Raw genomic sequence first — 18,484 nt, forward strand, 5'->3', positions numbered from 1 at the left:
GTTTTTTGGTGAAGAACAAAATCTCGGATAGATTACAGTCAGGGTTTAGAGCCGGCCATAGTACAGAGTCAGCTCTTTTGAGGGTTACTAATGATATTCTACGTGGTGCTGATTCTGGAAGTTGTGTTGTTCTGTTACTTTTAGATCTTACCGCAGCATTTGACACAGTTGACCCTAAGATTCTCATTGATCGCCTTAGAGACCATGTTGGCATTCAGGGTTTAGCCTTAGAATGGTTTTCTTCATATTTAAAAGATAGGACTTTTTCAGTCAGTCTAGGGAATTACACTTCATCTGTTGCCCCTCTCATGTGTGGGGTTCCTCAGGGTTCAATCCTGGAACCGGTTTTGTTTTCCCTTTATATGCTCCCTCTAGGATCAATTTTTGAAAAACATGGCATTCATTATCAATTGTATGCTGACGACTCACAAATTTATTTACCATTGAAACGCAAGGGTCATTTATCCATTCAATCTCTGTTTGAATGTTTGGCTGAGGTTAAGTGTTGGTTGGCTAATAATTTTCTTTTTTTTATTTAATTTGGTAAAAAGGGATGTGTGGATGATGTCACTGACTGTCTGAGGTTACTTCCTGGGAAAAATCTTTCTAGATTGAAAAACCTTGGTGTCATTTTTGACTCTGAGCTCAAATTTGATCGTCAAATTAATGCCGTTGTTAAAAATAGTTTTTTCCATCCTAGATCTATATCTAAGTTGAAGTCTATCCTTTCTTTTGAGGACTTGGAGAAAGTTGTGCATGCTTTTGTGTCATCTCGTTTGGATTATTGTAATGCATTGTATCTGGGTGTGAGTCAGGCCTCTCTCTCCCGCCTGCAGCTCGTTCAGAATTCAGAGGCTAGGCTTTTAATGGGTACCAAGAAGAGAGAGCATATTACTCCTGTGCTTATTAAATTACACTGGCTTCCTGTACGATACAGGATTCATTATAAAGTGCTATTATATGTTTTTAAAGCTTTGCATGGTTTAGCACCAGAGTATATTTCTGATTTAATCAGTTTGCATCAATCCAATAGGTCTTTGCGTTCTAATGATCAATTACATCTGATGGTTCCTCGATCTCATTTAAAATGCAAAGGTGATCAGGCCTTTTCTGTTGCTGCTCCAAGGCTTTGGAATGACCTTCCTCTGTCTGTAAAATCTTCTCCTACACTTCCTGTATTTCAGAGTGCGCTTAAAACTCATTTGTTTTCATTAGCATTTAAAAATGTTTTGAAATGTGTTCGTTGTTGTTGTTGTGGTATATGTTTATAATGTTTTATGCTTGATTTTATTTTTATATTTTTATTTAGTCTTCTTGTACAGCACTTTGGTCTCCACATCGTGGTCTTGAAAGTGCTTTATACATAAATAAAGTTGAAGTTGAAGTAATGGTTTAATATTATATTTATAGCATTTATATATTTAGCTCAGAACATGAAGATGCCTAAATATTATAGTTTTGTAGTATAATTATAGTTTTGTTGTTCCAGCCCCACCAAACGCTGGTATGATGTGTCCTGATCATCAAGGAGAAGGTACTGGATGAATATTCGGAATAATACCAGAATCCACAGTCTTGTGATGCAGCCTGGAATTAAACTACACCATGCTGGTTCGTCTGGCCAATCCCCCAATGAGTTTGGGTTCCTTGCCATTGTCACCTTTTGGCTTGCTTAGTTTGGGACACTTAATATTTGGCAAATTATTGACATGATTGCACATACACTATTGGATGAGAACTGAGCTGGATGATGACATCACTAAATCAATGATGAACTGACTTATAAACTGGACTGTTTACTATTGTCCTCTTTTTAGAGCTGCTTTATGGCAGAATTTAATTTTGTTTGCCTCACAACTTTATTTTTCTGTTTAACTCTGTAAAGCTGCTTTGACACAATCTGTATTGTTTAAAGCGCTATAGAAATAAAGGTGACTTGACTTGACTTTCGTTTTGTTGTTTTTAAATAGGCCATTTACATGACATGTCAAGTTTTCCATGCAGTGTACTGCAGTGTAGGGTTAGTAACCGTAAAGGGGCGAATGAGACGTGAGACGTGCGGATCCATATGCAAGGCTTTATTTCCAAGACTTAGTCATATAACAGGCATGGGTCAAACAATGGCAAACAGGTATAACGTGGGCAAGACACAAAAGTAGTCCAGTAAACGGGCGTGGTCGATCTCCGGCGAACAATGTCCAAACAGGGTAATCCAAAGGGGTAATCCGAAACACAAGCGATAGTCCAGGCGAGAGGTAAACAGTATCCGAACAGGGCGAGATGAGAGGGGAAATCCAAGACAAATCCAAGAAATTATTCAGGGCAGGCAGAGAACAGGCGAAACTAGAAAACAGGCTAGAGTACAAACACGGAAAAACAGACTAAGAACAAGACTAAGGCTAGACTCAGAAAACTTGGAATGGCTCCGTAGAGTAGCTATCGCTGGAATAGTGATACGTGCTAAACAATACTCTGCAGTGAGAGAGAGGAAGTCCATGGCTTATGTAGGGTGTGTGATTGGCAGCAGCTGTGTGTCTAATCAGTGCAATGGATGCTGGGATATGTAGTCCGGGATGACATGCAACAGTTTGTGTAGTGTGAGAGTCAATGTAACGAAAGGGTGACCTCTGGTGGCAATTGGACGGAAGTCCATGGACAGGATTCGTGACAGTATCATTAGCTAAAATATTTTCATATATACAAAATGAAATAAACTTAACTGAAATAAAATAAAACATAAAAATATGTAAACTTATTTTATTTCAGATAGTTGCCAAGGCCATATTTCTCATTTTCGTTTAAGTACTAGATGCCATATGGCCTGGCCAAGTTCCCTTCATTGGCTCTTATCAATTATGGCCTCCTAATAATCTCTATCTCTACTCTCTCTCCACTTGTGCAGCATCCAGTTGTGGATGCCGCACAATTGTTGGTGAGTGAGACCTCCTGATATGACTGTGCGCTTTGGGTGTATACTAGTACATGAGAAAAGCGCTATATAAATGCTACATTCATTCAAGTACTAAAATAACTCAATCTAAATAAACTAGAACTTAAGAAAAACTATACTGACTTATTTAAAGAAAACATGAATAAAAATGACAAAAACATGACAAAACTACTAAAACTTTAAAATTAAAACAAAAAATATTAAAATCTCACTCTATCAGTTTATAACAACTTGTATATATTGTTGTATATCATACATTCAGTTTTATGGCCTTATATTAATTAGGACACTATACAAAATTATTGTACTTTTTTAAACAATGTTTTTTAATCGTTAACAGGAATAAAGATTTTTCAAATACAACAAAATTACAAAAAAAGGGATTAATTAACTATAAAATTTGTTCATAGAATAAATACTAAAAATATATGTATATTTTGGGACCTAAAAATTAAAATAGTATACTGTTTTATATATATATATATATATATATATATGTGTGTGTGTGTGTGTGTGTGTGTGTGTGTGTGTGCGTGTGTGTGTGTGTTAGTAAAACCTGAAATTTTTGACATTGTGGGGACCGGCCTGCAGTCCCCACGAAGGGAAAAAAATTATTTAAAAAAGTAAATGCTGTTTATCTGAAAGTGTAACAATGCAAACAGGTTTTCTGTAAGGGGTAGGTTTAGGGTTACGGGATAAAAAATATTGATTGGTCAGTATAATAGAAACCTATGGAAAGTCCCCACAATTCACAGAAACAAACGTGTGTGTGTGTGTGTACTGTATATATAACAGCATGAAACAGACACATTGAATACTACACTTTACAAGTAACTACACACTTCGATTACAAATATTTGTACATAAAAAAAAAAATAAAAAAAACATTTGTCACCCCACAGAGCTACTGATTAAAGTGGTTAAAAGCATTAAAAATGGTGAAAAACAAAAGAACCACTTTTAGGACCTAAAACATACACTTTGGCTTATGCATTTATACATTTTCATTTAAAATCTTTCATGAGAAAGGTTCATACCCATGTTATTCCCCAGCTACCCAAATTCACTGGTACATTATAATCCAAACTGCCTTTTATTCAAGGCCCGTATCACTACCAGTGTTGTGCTAATTACAAAGCCACCATAAGTGAGGCTTGAAAACACTCCATGCTGCCATCTTACATGACACAAAGGATGAGGCACAGAACACCCTGTGCTTGGCCGAACACGGAGTGCGCTTTAGTCGTCACACTTTTCCCAAACGCCTTGCAGCTGCTCCTATTGTGGTCTCCGAAGGGCTTGAGCAGAGCCCATGCTCCTCTGACCACCCCTCCTGCTGTCTGACAGCCCTTAAATGCGCTCACTGAGACCCCCGTGCTGGAACAATTGCAAACACTGATTCTATGCAGTGTGACCACAAGGCATTCCCAGTGCAGGATTCCAATGCACACGCGAACACAGGTCAGAATGCCCCAACATGTCATGGTCAGGGTGAAAAGGGGATTGTTCAGATATTTTCCCAGCCATATTTGAAACGTTCACACGGGCCTGAATTCCAGTTCAAACAATAAAGTCAGCTGCATTTGTTTGTCTAGTGACCCCTCTTTAAGAACAGAAGGTGCTCATCTGTCTGGATACTGAAACATGCAGTGGCTCCAAAAAAAAAAGTATTTGGACACTTTAGTCACTTAAAGATGTGTTAATGTCACTGCATTGGATCACAAACTACATCTGTAGATTATGGTTTGTGTTATCCATTTGAACTTAAAAGCACTTCTTTGCAATTCTGTGTAAACCAAAATCTTATCTTCAAGTCTAATTCTTTCTCAATCATATCTATGCTAAAATGTCAATGGCAACCTTGTTTACTTGTCATATTAACATCGTTTCGGGTGGTATGATCAGTGGACAGCACTAAATATAAATGTAAACATTCCAAATTTTTTATTTTTTATTTTATTTTAACCATTACACTAAAACAAGGGTTTTTAATTTTGTCACTTGAAAAGCCTAAACGTATGTGCATTGGAGTCTTTTGGTTTGCCTCATATAAACTGAAATGACCCAAAACATATGTGCTCCAGGAGAATGTTCTTTATTTTCTCGTGTTTTATGCCAGATTTTGCTGTTGTACTTGCTTGTACAGTCTATATTTGTATAGTATTTTCCCTATCGTGTGTCTTTACTTGACTTTAGGGCTCAACAAGTAGGATAAGCTCAATGTGTTTTAATACCTTCCAAATGTAAACATTTGATTTTCAATAATGTATTAAACATCATTGTTAAAAAAAATTTAATTTGTAATTAGTAATTTACTTTTGAAATAAAGGAGTATGTTTGCTGTGGTATTGGAATCCTTAAAGGTCACTGGTATTGCTATCAAATACTGAAATGCTGGGACAACCCCACTTGGACGCATTATTGTAAAGTGTTAATGCCCTGACAATAACTGCAAATTAAACATGTAACGCAACTTAAATTTGCAACTCCAGTATATATACGGTCATGGAATTACTGCACATAAGACTGCATGTATGAAAAAAAATGTTTATTGTCAGCAACAAGTATTACAAATATATGAAAAAGTATAGCATAAGAAATATATTAATTTCGTCAATAAATAGTCACACATATTAAAAAACAGCCTCGCAAGAGTCACTCCTGTTAGTAGTGCTTATGGAGGGACTCTTAATGGACTGACAACAGTACAGACACATGAGGTATTCGGTGTTTGTTTATGGACAAACGAACATTTTGATGAATTGGATTGCATTCTAAAAAAGCATGACAGGCTCATTGTTTCAACTTCCATTGTCTTAAGGCAGAGCCTACACGGAACTACATTCACAGTTCAAAAACAAAATTAGCACCTTCACGTCTAACAACTTCCCATCTCCCCATACTACTCTCCTAATAAAAAAATAATAATGATAGTAACATCGTCAACATAAAGGAAAACAATCCCTGAGCAACCTGTAAGACACGGGGCTTCTTTCGATGCTAAGAGAGAACCAAAAACCTGATTATCAATAGTCAGAGACTCAACAAATTCAAAAATAAAATAAAATAAAAAGGAGAGATTCTCACAGAGGTGAAACGGAGGGTTTCAAATTGGTTTGTGTCACATCAAATTTTCAAAGGTTTTAAGTCAAGTATGGACCACAGTGTTAAAATGCTAAAACAGTCTGGGGGAGCTAGGCTTCATCAGCCATTGTCTTCAACACACAATTTTGAGCAATCGTGGAATATTGGTGGCAACACAGGAACTAAAAGTTCCTGAGCCTTAATACTGGAAAGATCACCTCAGGGATCATACAGTCATCATATAAATAAAACTCTCCCCTGTCAAGAGGTGAGAAAACGAATCAGACCACTTTAAAGAGTCCGTCTCAGCAGGAGGGCGAGGTAGTGATGGGACTCTGCAGGAAGGAAAGAGGGCTGGCCGCTGTGTGGATGGGGAAATTGAACACTGTGGTGCTTTTGCTAATGGCGGGGCTTCCTGCCTCCGAGGAACACGTAGAGGAGGCGAGCACTTGGGATTCGAATTGCAGAAGCTGTCCCATGAAGCTAAAGTTGGGCGAGATGATGCTGCGGCGCTGTTTGACAAACTCAAAGGCCTCTTCAAGTTTGACGCGGTTGGTGCGCATCAGATAAGCCAAACAGATGGTAGCAGAGCGCGAAATACCCGCCTGGCAGTGAACGAAGACGTGTCCACCTTTATTCCGTACAGAATCTGTGGGGAAAGAAAAAAAAGTAGCATGTTGGTTAAAACTTAATTAAACCAGCTCAACCCTATTAGGAACCCAAAAGCAGTTTCAACAACTTCTCTAAACACACATTCAATTGCAAATTATACTCTGTAGGTTTGCTAATCAAGGAAGCCATCTCATTAAAGAAACTGGAAAAGCTAAACCAGGCAGGGGTTCGATTAAGAGGGGAAACACCCCCCAGACAGGCCTGAATACACAATGGGGGGTTGTGGCATCCCTGCTAAGTGCACTGATCTGATAGGAGGGCAACAGAAAACCAGAGACACTACCTTTTGTTCAGGCTAAACAAAGGATGCAAAGCATTCAGACGGAGCCAGTTGCCCCATGAAAAGATCAGGTCACAGCCTGGTGTTATTTGAAAAGGGGGCACCTCTTTAAACAGGATGAGAGGATGATGTAAACCTTAGTGGCTGTCAGGCCTGGGCCGTACAGCTGGTCGAAATGGAGGGAACTTTTGAAAAATTCAATTCAGACTTCAGCTGAATGGGGGTTGGGCTGGGAGTCTGCCTGCCTGCCAAAGCTGCTCATATAGTGACATCTGTTTCGTAAGAGAGGTTTGAATAATATCAGCGAAAAATGATACTCACCAATAAATTCGATAGCTTCATTGAACCAGGAACTGATGTTGGCTTTGTGGTTGTCCTCAACAGGAATACTCTTGTACTGATAGTGGTCTTCAAAGTGGTTGGGGCAGTTGGAAGAGACGTTAATAAGGGCTGTGATTCCCAACATGTCCAGCATGTCTTTTCTGGAGGCGTGATAAGCACTGCCTAAATATAGGAACGGCAAGATTTCAACAGGGCCACCCTAAAGAAAAAAACAAAGAAAATTAGTGGACAAGTTCACTTGCAATGAGTCAAAATCACTCTTATTTACAGCACAGCTGATTATTTAAAGAATATGTATGTAGGTTACCTGATCATACAGAGGGGTTGCACATGAGTTACAGGAGGAATCAGCAGGGTTTGAGTGGCGGCTAGAGCTCAGAGGCAAACTCAAGCCTTGTGGGGGAACTGGCTTTGTACACATTTCAGGAAACTCAGAGGAAAATGTCTCGAATCCACCTAAAAAGAGTCAAATAGAAACCATTATTTTTAACAAAAGTGGAATTTACAAGTGTCTAGTAGTTGACAACAGCTTTAGAAAACATTTGGTCGCACTTTTAAATACACAACCATTCACAGTAACTTACACGAGTTCAAACCTTATACTGGGAATGGTATTATAACAAAATAGCCCAAATTATAGTTCAAGAAGAATCTTTTCGTACCTTTAAGAAGGAATACACTTGCTCCACATGGATTGCGACACAAAGCGTTCACGGCGAGCATTAAAGTCCCGTCTTTCTTCACTTCTCCCATCTCCAGACTGCGGTCATCCAGGAACACAACACTCTGGTATTCCCCGGACAGAAGCCTGTTCCTGGAGTCCTCGTTGGGTACAATGTGCTCCAGTCCCAGGCCCCCTCTGGCCCTCCGGCGTACTATAGTACTGAAGCGCACATTACTGGAGCCCGATATATGAGACGAGCTGAAGGAGAAAAAAGAGCGACAGTCCAGAACCAGACAGTCCGGATCATCTCCCTCCAGCAGATCACGAAGCGAGGCCGAGTCGATGGTGGGCACTTCCATGATGACCATAGTAGAGAATGCAGCGAGATAAACGACACGAGACGAGACGGCGAGCTTGAAAACTTCTCTCTAAAGTCCTTTGTTCGAGAGTCTGACCCGATTATAGTCCGTTGAGCGGCGCTGAAATTTGAATCCTTTTGTTTTCAAGTAAAAAAAAATACCCCTACTTTGTTTCTTGTCGTTCTGATCTGAAAGGCGCTACGCGGCGGTTATATACTACTGACCTCCCCTGCTTTCGTTGAGAAGGATGACGTCAAACAAAAGCTCCGCCTTTCTTGGCCCGTGGCCCGCGTGAATTCGCACGTACGTCAGTGTGATTGAGCTTGGCTAACCAAGCCCACATTATCAGATCCTGTTAAAGCCAGTCGACCTCTAGACCAAGGCACTGGTAATCTAGTCCAGTTTCCGAGTGGTGTCACTAAATTTGAGTGTTAGTATTGATGGTGATGACAATTGATGTTGTTTTGTTGTTGGGATGATGGTTTTGGGGCTTTGAGTGACAAAATAGTTTTCCTCAGAAGTTGATCTTCGATCTTAGACCCATTTGTCAGCCAGGTCCATGTTTGGCCATTTTAAGATGATCAGCATTGGCCAATGTTTTGGCAGATTAACACATTTGGTAGTTCCCTCTCATGTCAATTCCAAACAAGGGTAGGGTATTTTATGTAAGGGTCTTAACATAAACATGTTTTAAAATATGTTCCAAATTGTTTTGGATATATGCTACCTACACATATGCAGGTTTAAAAGGATGGAATTTTAAAATACAGAGGAAGAATATGCGTGCATAATAAAGAATAAGCTTAAGTGTCCCACTTTACCGGTATTCGACAAACAGAATTTGCTCAAAAATGTTTGAGATCATATTGAGATCTCAGATTACTGGGGAGTTTTTCTGAGAAGAAAAATCTGAGACGCATGAGACTAAAGTAACATTCTAATCTCTTCATTTCATTTCGTTGTTGACTTTAGGGAAACAATCAAGATATTGATTGAAGATCTCAATTATTTATTTATTTATGTGAGGTTAGTAGCCTAACGCTTCATCATGTATGAAATTCAATAGCAATAATACAATAATAATTGTCAAAAATGAAAGAATGTTTAGGCTATAATATTTCCATGATATTATTGTTTTATGTGATTTTGTAAAAACTTTTCTCGTCAGATAAATAACTCGATAATTAGTGAACCTATCATTGTACTCATAAAAGTTTATACTTTGTTTTTATTGTACAGGAGTACATATTGTGCAATTCCGCGAGAGCAAAGGGAAACCGTAAAAGTTAATCACTGTATAGAAACTTGAGGTCTAGTCAATTTCCATCAGCTTGAAACACAAACCAAGCTCTATATGAGGCCATAGACCTATATTTTCAAGATAATCAACGTGTTTCGATCAAAAAGTCAGTGTACTTGGTACTGTAACTAGTTTGTCAGAGTTTGAATATTTTACACGGTACATCCATTACAAGTAATTGTCAAAAAAAAAACATTTCCTGTAATGGGATGTTTTGTTTTGCTGGTTAACCTGCTACCATACCACATTCCTCACAGCAGTGATGAAAAATGTGTTGCTATGGAACTGGAGTGCAGTGTATTCAAGTTTGTTCAGTGGGTCGGTTTAGACATTTTTCAACAAAAATATGCAAATCAAATACTTGTAGCTATATCAGTGAATATATGCTTTAGTTAAAAGTGTTATAATTTGTTAATCACTGCTATGTTACTTAATAATAATAATAATAATAATAATGAAAAAAAAACAACAACAACAGTACTCGTATAGTTTACACAAGGTTTTTCTTTTCTGGTCTTATATTTACCAAACTTCTCATAGCCGGGAAGCGGAATGACCACTGATGCTTTGTGATCCTTCTAATCCTATATATTTCATCATGTCATATTTACTTCTAAAACTTTAATTTGATAATATTTTATTTCAGTGTGACAGCCACAATACTTTACAAGAAGCAAAATTACATATGTAGGTCATGACGTCAGCACTGCATTTCTAAACTTGAGTCAGAACTTGTGGAGGATTTCTGTCCAAATCATTTCTGGGGTTGTCGTACAGAAAAAGCAAGTAACAGTATTACTGTTAAAAAACTGATGAGTGAGCAGAGAAATGCAAGCCACCAGATGAGACTGTAATGCCCCAGGAAGAACATTGTGTACTGCATTATGCATAAGTTACAAACTAGTTTGCATGCATGAGAATGGCACAGCATTGTTCATACTAACATTTAACTTTGAACATGTTCTCTGACATATGCTTTACATAAACAATTATTATTTATATCTATAATCTGAAAATCATAAAAGTACATTCAAAAAATGACATTAACATTTAAGATTAGCTTGCTCTCTTCAACAAAAAAACACAGACACACAAAAAAGAATGACACTCAATTCATCAAAAATAAAAATGAAGCACTTTAAATTCTGTGAATCAAATCTTAAGAACAGGAACGTGAGCTATGTAAAATCATTTAAAACATATATTTCAGGGATTACTCACACTTGCATGTTCTGATTGTTAGAAAGGGAAGTGAAATAGTGTGACAAATGAGGCATTTCCTTGGTGTAGCAAATAGAATATACCAATGTCATCACAGACCATTTACGGACAGAGGTGCCTCTGGGCAACAGTTGTTAGGCCTGGGAAAATACTCTGTATGTCCTTTTGCCTCTTTTCCATAAATCATTTATAGTAATTTTTGCGGATTCTGTATTAATATCTGACAACTGAAATTTCTAGAATGCACCCAGAAATGACATAGCGAAACACACTGCATGATGCACCACATCATTCAGCTGCAACTACTACATAGTTGGGTAAATATGTACAATGTATACCGTATAAAAACTGAAATCTAAGGATCTCGTAATATCTTATGTGTGTGTTTGTTTTTTTACTAGTTCAGCTTTTCAGTATTTCATTGGCTAGAAACTGCTCTTTGTATGTGCAATTTCTATAACATATTTATAAAATTTACAAAGAAAAATTATTCATGATGGGAAAACTCTGTGAAGAACCCTATATGTGATTGAAGTTTAGGTAAGATACAGTGTAGTATCACTGGAACACAGGAGTTTATTTCCAATAACGAATAATGAAACATTTCCGTGTGTAATTTTGGGATAACCCTAACCCATTTAACTTTGAACATGTTCTCTGACATATGCTTTACATAAACAATTATTATTTATATCTATAATCTGACAATCATAAAAGTACATTCAAAAAATGACATTAACATTTAAGATTAGTTTGCTCTCTTCAACAAAAAAACACAGACACACAAAAAAGAATGACACTCAATTCATCAAAAATAAAAATGAAGCACTTTAAAGGGGTCATATGATGTAATTTCATTTTTTCCTTTCTCTTTGGAGTTGTAAAATCATTTAAAACATATATTTCAGGGATTACTCACACTTGCATGTTCTGATTGTTAGAAAGGGAAGTGAAATAGTGTGACAAATGAGGCATTTCCTTGGTGTAGCAAATAGAATATACCAATGTCATCACAGACCATTTACGGACAGAGGTGCCTCTGGGCAACAGTTGTTAGGCCTGGGAAAATACTCTGTATGTCCTTTTGCCTCTTTTCCATAAATCATTTATAGTAATTTTTGCGGATTCTGTATTAATATCTGACAACTGAAATTTCTAGAATGCACCCAGAAATGACATAGCGAAACACACTGCATGATGCACCACATCATTCAGCTGCAACTACTACATAGTTGGGTAAATATGTACAATGTATACCGTATAAAAACTGAAATCTAAGGATCTCGTAATATCTTATGTGTGTGTTTGTTTTTTTACTAGTTCAGCTTTTCAGTATTTCATTGGCTAGAAACTGCTCTTTGTATGTGCAATTTCTATAACATATTTATAAAATTTACAAAGAAAAATTATTCATGATGGGAAAACTCTGTGAAGAACCCTATATGTGATTGAAGTTTAGGTAAGATACAGTGTAGTATCACTGGAACACAGGAGTTTATTTCCAATAACGAATAATGAAACATTTCCGTGTGTAATTTTGGGATAACCCTAACCCTACATTGCTTGATACTGATTGTGGTCAGGACTCAGTTCCCATTCTGAAATATGCAATTTCTTCTTTTTGAGCCATTGCTGTTGATTCACCCATGTGTCTAGAGTCACTGTTATATTGTATGAAACTTGCGTTTCAGCTCACAGACAGAATGTTGTAACAGAACAAGGCTGTAAGTTCATACACTTTTGACATCAATTGCAGAAATAATTTGTTTTATGTAGACATGACAATGTAAACGGACTAATTATCTAAGCCTATTGTTATTAAATAAAGATCAGTTTTCAGACAAGTTAAGCAGAATTCTCATTATGACACATCTTTATTCTCGGATTACACAGATACTGGAAGAACACGGCAGAGCCACATTTAAGTTTTTTGTTGTTGTAGAAATAGTTTTAGACTGCTGGACCACATAAACGGAAGCAAAAGCAGCGAAATAAACTTCGACCTGAATCACCATAGGCAACGCGTTAAGTTTGCATGCCACAACCGGAAACAGAATCACGCTGCTCGCTCCCCTCCGACCAATAGGATTGTGCAAAGCGTCCTAAGCGAATGTCACATCCGGTCTGAACAGCCGGCAGGATTGAAGGAAGAATCTGGAGTATCCCCCTACTTGTGTCGTTTATCTTTAAACACTTTTGACTTGATTTATTCGTCCTTTCACACAATGACTTTCGATGTGCGGAGGTGAGTAGAGGTTTGAAGCGAGTTGGTCGTGGGCTTGTGTTTTTTCTTTAGTGCATGAATCAAACACGTCCACCATAGACACAATGGAAGTGTTTCAAAACCTAGTGAGCTACCTACCTAGTATTTTTCTTTTTTATTGGACGTTCGGAGCGCGTCTGTCATGCACTAAACTGCTGTCTAAGCTGCTCACTAGGTTTTAAGACAGCCAGCGATTCCTTAAACTACAACAGATTGCCCAGCTTGTATTGTGAAAACACTTTTACAACCATTTCTTTTTTGTCTGAATGTTCTGTAAACCTCATTTAAGAGCACCAGACCGCTCTTGATAAATATTAATGGAAAAACTGAGCAGGATGCTGTCAGCAGCTCTTGGCAAAACTGCATGGAGCATTTCATTTAGCTGCATTTGTGCATGTCTCCTTATTTAGTAGCATCCTAAAGGACACATAAAAAGTTGTGTTCTAAGCAAGATTTAGGTCAGTTTTGCATAAGACATAACATTTAATATTGGTGTTGCATAGTCGTCCACTTGTTTGAATGTTTGCTTTGTTTTTTAAGCATGCTAAGTTCCTGCTCATACTGGTTATGCTGCATGGTTATGCAAATACAAAACAGGACCCACAACATGTAAAAATTACATTCATATATCACATCATGAGTTCTGCTGCTATTTGGAAACCAAAGAATTTTCTATGAAAGAACATATTCACATTGAATCTGTAACTGAATAGGTTGGTGGCTTGTATAACTTGGTTGTACATTTGCAGAGACACATTAGGCACTGTCTGGTATTATCCACGCTGAACCAATAAAACATGTCTGTAGATCGGAATGCACACAATACTTGCTTTTACTTGTATTTTTAATGTAATTGTTATTATCCATGACAAAAAGTTGGTGTTGTGCTATGTGGCTTGCATAGCCGATTATGGAGGACAAATCAAGACAAACAATGATTGATTTGCTGAAGACTGATTTCTAGAAATTTTGTACCATTCACGTTTTTTTAAAATAAATTCTTATGCTCAAAAACGGTAAAAAAAATAACTCTTTTATGTTTAGACTGTAATTTATTGCTGATAAAAACTGAATCTTCAGCACCATTATGCCAGTCTTCAGTGTCACATGATCCTTCAAAAATCATTCTAATATGCTGATTTGCTGCTCAAAACATTTCTTATTATTATCTGTGTTGCTATTATCAGCCGTGATGCATTTTTCAGGTTTCTTTGATGAATCGAACGTTCAAAAGAACAGCATTTATTTGAAACAGAAATGTTTTGTGACATTTTAAGTTACTGTAACTTTTAATCGATTTCATGCATCCTTGCAGAACAAAAGTATGCTGAGTATTTGTTTACAAAAAATTCTTACTGACTCCAAACTTTTGAATGTGAAGGTGTGTGCTAAATTTGAAGTGTAGGTACTAGTTTAATAGTGTTTTTGCCAGAATGTAATGTATTGTAATCCAACTTAATGACACGAAGGTATCGATACTAATTTTGAGTTATTAATGTGAAAGTGAAAGTGACGTGACATGTGGCCAAGTATGGTGACCCATACTCGGAATTAGTGCTCTGCATTTAACCCATCCAAAGTGCACACACACAGCAGTGAACACACACACACCGTGAACACACACCCGGAGCAGTGGGCAGCCATTATTGCTGCGGCGCCCGGGGAGCAGTTAGGGGTTCGGTGCCTTGCTCAAGGGCACCTCACCGTATTGAAGGTGGGAGAGAGCGCTGTACATTCACTCCCCCCACCTACAATCCCTCTCGGTACGAGACTCGAACCCACAACCTTTGGGTTACGAGACCGACTCTCTAACCATTAGGCCACGACTTCCCCTCAATGTGTAATTAGATGTGAAATTAATTATTATATGTTCTCCAAATAAAGTAACAAAAGTAGTTATAAAAATAGTAGTACATCACAATAAAGATCTTGTTTGTCTTGAGACTCTAATGTGTCAGATGACTGTAGACAGATTGTGAATGAAATGAATTGTAAATATCGGTGGAAGCAGGCGCCAGCATATTTCCTGTCTTTGTTTGCACTGAAAGTTTTAAGGCTGTTTTGGTCAGGGTAACGTTTAAACAGTTTTTCCCCATCTATTTAGATGTTTAACGTCCAGCATTTTGGTCTTTGGCTTGCGTTGATGGTGTAAAACAGTGACAGTTACACACAGAATGTGCATATTGCTGTGGGTGTTGTGCTATTACATAATAATACTTAGGTGCTAAGGCGTCAACACAACCTTATTTCCTTGTTTCCAATCATGCTTCATTTTAGCTCATCTGTAGACGAATCCGATACAACCAATGAAAGTGACAAAGAGGCCTGAAATAAAACCATTAGCTCTTTATATAGCAGACATCACTTCCTCTTTAAAAACACACAGAATGGGCTGTTTGCCTGAGAATAGACTCATAAACCTCCTGCTGTGGAACACACCATTATACCACAGTTCATTCCAGTCAACTGATTTTACTATTATACAGCTGGCTTGTACACCTGCAACAACTAATCAATAAAATCTATAATAATAGATTAACTACAACAAATTTGATAATGACTTAATCGTGTGTGAGTTCAGTTGAACGAGCATTGGTGTGTTCACATAAAACAGACGGAGCACATAGAACAGAAGTGCAATAATTCTATCTAAAATATACATGTAGCAATCTTTTCTTGTTAGGTTTATAATTCTACATGTAAAAAGTTCTTGGATGTTTGGTGGACAACTTTGAGCTGGATAGGGAATTATTGTGAATAATGGCTTAAAATTAAATTTTCAACAGTTAATCATTGTGGCTTTTTCATCTAGCTAATAAATAGAAAATCGTTAATTACTCTATTAAATTTAACAGCACTTGAATGTTTTACTCTTTGTACTGTTTGTGTTTACCACGCAGGCCATAATTGATCTCTGCTTTGGAATTGTTTTCATAGACAGAACAAAAATAATGTAAAAAGCTCACCACATTGTGTACATGATTGTGATGTTGCAAAATGAATCATAATACGTGTCTGATGTTGCAGTTATGGAGGGCAGCATTACAGTTTTAATGTGTGGATTGGATTCAACTGTATTTTATTGTATGTTTATTGTAAGAGTTCACATGTATGCTGGAAATGTGTTGCTGCAATTTTAACTTTCCACTCGAAGTCCATCCATTTAGGAATTCTTCATAATTTTAGTTTTCATCGTAAGTTTTTATTCATGTGTTGGCACAATGTATATTTGTCTGTGAAACGCTTTTAGTAGAAGCCTTAAGATAAAATGGTTTTCAAGACAATGAAATGGTAAATTCAGCCATGTGTTTTCACATTTTTGACTGTTAACGTATTTACACTATCTATTTAGAATTCAGTGTAAATATTCTGGTCTTAAGTAACTAAAAATTGCACAGTATTATTTGATAAAAATGTTCCTTTGTCGCTGTGGTACAGTCTTGTGCTTGTTAATATTGGCACGTATGAGCCCTTCGGCGTATGCTGACGTTTTGACTCTCAGAGCAGCTGTGGGTGTTTGTTGCTGTTGTAATTCAGGAAATAAGAAATCTCTGACAGATCCAAGCAGTGAACTCTTCAACAGCCTCGGGGAACGTGTAAATGTGACGCCTGTTATGCAACGCGTTGAAAATTGTGTCTGTTCTTCTGCCTAATCCACATTTTTGTGTGTGTACTGAAAACACTTTTGTGTGTTGTTGCATTTTTTCCTTACATATTTTCTGCTTTACAAGTAAAGAGATAAACAGATTGACAAGGTTTTGCATGCTAGACATTGCTATTAGCTGTAGTTTGAGTTGAGACTTTCCTGTACATTTTCAAAATCCCTGTTTTCGGTTGTGGTGATATCTGTTTTTGAGATAATCCAACCCGATCTAATAAGAAAATTTTACTCTTTTACGCGGTGGTTAATTTGTATAAATTCATACAATGATGTTCAGAATACCAGCATTTCTTGTCCTTTGTGTGGTATTTGGTCCAGAAAGTTCATTAGCCCTAAATGAATGAGTGAATACAGACAGATTTATATTAAACTACAGTTAATGAAAGTGCTGTTCAGTTAATTAACTAGTCATATGAGTATGGTTTAAATAGCTAGAAAGTGAGCAGTCCCATATAGTATCTCTATAAAGCATTTTAACACCGAATATGATTTTGTTTTTCATTAGACACAAAATATCAAATCTACTTTGGGGCCTACTTTGGTATATTCATCAGTCTCGCTTAACAAATCAGGTCTTACACAGTATGAAGACATCAACTAGCGATGTCAGTGGTTTAGGAACAGCGTGTCCTTCTCCTGAGTTTCACACAATGGGGTTCCCTTCTTCACCCTCTGAGCTCTTCTGTCAGAACACAGTGAACTATATGGTTCCTGTTGTGGGAGGAGGGGTATAGCAGCAAACACAGGGCGTTTGGTTTAACAGGAAGTCAGCCCCACTCCCCCCTCCAGCATTGCGTCAGCTTGGGTCATTTCACTGCAAGAAATGTTCACAGATGTAAGTGGTTTTGAGGGCAGGTGGCGTAAAGGGTTGGACCAGAGTGCTGATGTAGTTGTGAAGGTTTCAAAACAGCCGAAAAAGGGCACAAGACTCTGAGCTGGATAGTTTTGCTTTGGAGCTAACACAGTTTGAGAGCTCCTTAAAAAGTCAGGGATTGGACGCATTCCTAAAGGGTGTAATATTACGCATGGACTCGTGTAGTTTACTTTTTTTCTTGGTGTCGTCTCAAACGAACCGAGGATTGTTGTTTCTTTTCTGTTAATAAACATAACTTTGACAATTTGTTGTATAGTAACTGTCTTCCTTATGTAATAGAATTGCAAATATTGTATAATAATCATGTATTGCTTCATTGTTCTCTATACTGTATTTTATTCAAAGAAGGGCCATTAGTTTTTAAGGCATTCTAAGAGCATGGTGTATTTTTAATGACAGATGCAGATGTTTTTCAGTGCGGTACAGTGGAAATGCATATTACCTGAAGAATTAATCTGATCAAATGAGAAGTATGCTGCGAATTTTTTTTATTCTTGGCAAATCATAAATCTGTATTTATATAGTCATATTTCTCTCAAATAATAATAAAAAAAGTATTCTTCAAGACTATAAAGAGGTTTTGTTATATTTAGGGATGCACATATCCGATATGCCGATAATTTTCAACTCATTTTGGCCAATAGCAGATGCCGATACGGATATATAATTTATTTTTAATTTTGGTTAGTTTTTAACAAGAACTTATTTGTTAGAATTAAATAAACAATAATAAAGTTATTTTATAATGACAGTACATTGAAGATTTGAAAATAACTATAAATAAACTATATATTAATCACTGCATTTTTTTTTT

General features: G+C 37.1%; 2 protein-coding genes across 3 annotated transcripts in view; one reads left to right on the forward strand and one right to left on the reverse strand.

Moving 5' to 3' along the window:
* Positions 1–5,483: 5,483 nt before the first annotated feature.
* Positions 5,484–8,553, reverse strand: LOC107706733 (dual specificity protein phosphatase 1-A-like). Its single transcript, XM_016510538.1, has 4 exons — positions 7,991–8,553; positions 7,636–7,784; positions 7,308–7,527; positions 5,484–6,683 (listed from the first exon to the last, which is right to left on the reverse strand). The coding sequence occupies exons 1-4, from the start codon at positions 8,358–8,360 to the stop codon at positions 6,340–6,342; spliced, it is 1,083 nt and encodes a 360-aa protein (XP_016366024.1). The 5' UTR covers positions 8,361–8,553; the 3' UTR covers positions 5,484–6,339.
* A 4,417-nt stretch (positions 8,554–12,970) lies between these two features.
* Positions 12,971–18,484, forward strand: part of ergic1 (endoplasmic reticulum-golgi intermediate compartment 1) — a 24,773-nt gene continuing 19,259 nt past the window's right edge. For both annotated transcript variants that reach the window (XM_016510539.1, XM_016510540.1), the window contains exon 1: positions 12,971–13,117. In XM_016510539.1, the coding sequence (XP_016366025.1) occupies positions 13,098–13,117 (20 nt within the window). In that variant the 5' untranslated portion in view covers positions 12,971–13,097. The remainder of the gene's footprint in view (positions 13,118–18,484) is intronic.

The sequence above is a fragment of the Sinocyclocheilus rhinocerous genome, unplaced genomic scaffold (assembly GCF_001515625.1).
Source record: "Sinocyclocheilus rhinocerous isolate Xijiao unplaced genomic scaffold, SAMN03320098_v1.1 scaffold445, whole genome shotgun sequence".
Classification (NCBI taxonomy): Eukaryota; Metazoa; Chordata; class Actinopteri; order Cypriniformes; family Cyprinidae; genus Sinocyclocheilus; species Sinocyclocheilus rhinocerous.